The 3,137-nt window shown below is 36.6% G+C and overlaps 1 protein-coding gene across 1 annotated transcript in view; it reads left to right on the forward strand.

Moving 5' to 3' along the window:
- Positions 1-3,137, forward strand: part of LOC106879935 (transient receptor potential cation channel subfamily M member 2) — an 89,908-nt gene that overhangs the window by 76,485 nt on the left and 10,286 nt on the right. The window contains exons 24-25 of the mRNA XM_052969110.1: positions 1,588-1,736; positions 2,555-2,694. Of these exons, the coding sequence (XP_052825070.1) occupies positions 1,588-1,736; positions 2,555-2,694 (289 nt within the window). The remainder of the gene's footprint in view (positions 1-1,587; positions 1,737-2,554; positions 2,695-3,137) is intronic.

Consider the following 3,137-nt stretch of genomic DNA (forward strand, 5'->3'; position numbering starts at 1 on the left):
TATGTGTGTGTATATTTGTATATGTATATGTATATATATATGCGTGTATATATATATAGATAGATATATGTGTGTGTGTGTGTATCACTCTTTCACTCTTTTACTTGTTTTGGTCATTTGACTGCAGCCATGCTGGAACATCGCCTTTTAGTCGAACAAATCGAACCCATGACATATTCTTTGTAAGCCCTGTACTTATTCTATCAGTGTATTTTGACGAACCGCTAAGTTACGGGAATGTAAACACACGAACATCGGGTGTTAAAGTGATGGCGAGGTTGGGCTGAGGGGTAAACTCAGACACAAACACACATACGTGAACACACACACATATATATTATGCATAATAAAAAAGAATTTAATTAAGTACATCGTCTCTTTCTGATTGAGTCTTCAATCGATTACTTCAAAGAATTGACAGTCAGTTTTAAATTTGGTGCCGGTCTCTGTGGATAATGAATTCTCTTTGATAGTCTCTGGTTTTGAGATGAGTCGGTAGATTTATCCAGTTGAACATAAAATATACTATTCAACTTTCCTTCTTTTTTTTTTCTTTTTTTTTGTTGTTTTGTCTGATTTTAATCTATTCCCACCTCTCTTCTCACCTGAGGATTCCAGTTTGGACCTCAGTCTTCTGTTGACAGCCTAATTGCACCACTGACAAATTCTGATTAACCAATTATAATCACAGCTACTTCTATATTGAACTTTTGGTATTCCTGCTTTAAACGTTCATACAAGGCTGAAACCTGTGGAAGAGGGAAACCCAGAAAGACAATGGCAATATGCTGACCAATCTATAAAACTCCACCACAACATTTAATTCCTTGTAGTAAAGATTGTTTGCCAACATAACATGGCAGTCCTGGTTTAGGATGAATGTTGCTGTAACTTAGCCCCAGGAGACATTGTCTCCAGCTGGCTTTAGGACACGATCTGTGTCCTTATATTTTCGAACAAGGGAATCTAGCACCCCCACTCAGTCCTAAACCAGGACTGCCATGTTATGTTGGCAAATAATCTTTATTCCAAAGTACTGTTACTGAATATCTCTTGTTGTGAGATTTACAAATAGTACTTAATTCCTTGTTGTTCAAGTTTGGAATTATGGTCTCACTAGGTTTATCTTTTGTGATTCAAACCTCCAAAATTGATCCCAAAAAATCCTTCATTACTCGCAACTGATTTGTGATAAAATCAAACATTTTACTCAAACCACCCTTTTCCTATTCTGTGTGTCAAACATGATACACAGGACTTATTTCTCTGGTGTCCATATATCATATCGGATACACCTTCTCAGCTTCCTTTCAACCCCCAAATTAAATTGGGACTTATGAAAGGAAAGCTTTATATCGCTCGTGGCTAAAAGTCTAAAAACAAACATGGATGTCTAGGACAAGTTTATAAAAATGCTTTGGACAGGCAAAGGGTGAACCATGTTGTCTGGGTTTAACTCTTCTCCCTGGTCTCTGACTGCCTTTAGTGAAGCTCATTCTGCTTAGAAGTTTAGAATAAATCCTTGTTCTTGTCCTGTTCTTGTTGTTGATGTTAAACATGAAGGTTTCTCCATTTTTTTTTTCTCAGCCCGAAGCTTCTTCTTCGTCCCATCGAGCTAGTCAGCGTCTCAAAAGATCAGAAGATTACAGCTATTGGAAGAAGTGTGCAAAAGAGTATTCTTTAACTTTAGAAACTCAACAAAAGATGTCTGAATTCCCAAAGAAGCAAGCAGAAATGTAAGTATTTCTTCTTCAATTTTATTTTGTTGTCCATGTATCTGGAGATAATGGGAGTGCATACTAAGTGTAAAGATCTCATGAAGTCTACATTAAGAAAGTCACACATGTTTGTTGTTTGGTTCTGACTGAGCAGACCATAACAATCAAAGACATTCTGATTTTTAAACTTGTAAAAGAAACCACTTGTTTCTTTGTCTAACCCCCCAACTCCCTCACCTGTGTATCTAGGGCAGGGCTTCGTTGGGTAATTAGAGTTCGTTCCTAAACTTATGTCAAAGAAATCTTTATTTGATAATCCTTGAAAAAATTACATCTTGAAGAGGGAAGAAAAATGTCTTTATACAACAAGAGTCAAATATAATAATCATAATAATAATAATAATAATAGAATAGGAAACCAGACAGTGTTAATTAAGAAAGAAAGCAAACTATGCTGGATCATAGATATAGCATGCTCAGCTGACAACAAGGTATGTGATAAGGAAGAAAGAAAAGTCGAGAGATATGACAGGTTAGCTTGGGAAGTTAAGCAGTTGTGGTCGATGAAAAAGGTGGTAGTAGTACCAATAATTATCAGAGTACTAATAACTGTCAGAAAACAGCCCTGCTTGGAACCGCTCGAATACTCCAGAAGGTGCTCGAAAAATAAGGGGTGTTACCTTAGTTCACTGGTAGGGAACAGCTGACGCCGTAGCACATCTCCAGCATTAGGAGTTGTACAAAGGCAAATATAATAATAATAATAATGATAATAATGATAATAATAATAATGATAAAATAACGATGTGTTTCCATGTTTTTTTGTTGTGGTTCAGTGTTAACAATTTAAAAGATGATATGCAACTGCAAAAGAAGAACATTAAACGCCTCAGTGATCGTGTTGTGGAACTAGAGAGGGCGCTACAGACCAGTAGAATATACTTGGAAGATATTAAACATATGTTGGATAAATCTGGTGAGTTTGTCTTCTGTCTAGCATCTATCAAAACTTCATCACCATTGTCATCATCATCATCATCATCATCATAATCACCATCATCATCATCATCATCAACATAGTATCTCACCACAACCAATGTTTACAGCATCACCACCACTGCCACCACTTTCACTATCATAACCACCATCATCACCATTATCACTATAATCATCACCAGTATCACCAACACCATTACCATCATCATCATCACCAACATCATTAATACCATCACCTGCATCATCATTTCTGCTACAACCATCATTACCACCACCACCACCACCAGCACTATCAACACCACCTTTATCATTGCTCAGGTCTGCTCCCCCTTCCCACTATATATATATATATATATATCCATTTTTTTCCGTCCTTGTTTTCGTATGCATTCGCTACTTTCTTCTGAGGAATCTAATGCTCTT

Source organism: Octopus bimaculoides, chromosome 7, assembly GCF_001194135.2.
Source record: "Octopus bimaculoides isolate UCB-OBI-ISO-001 chromosome 7, ASM119413v2, whole genome shotgun sequence".
NCBI lineage: Eukaryota > Metazoa > Mollusca > Cephalopoda > Octopoda > Octopodidae > Octopus > Octopus bimaculoides.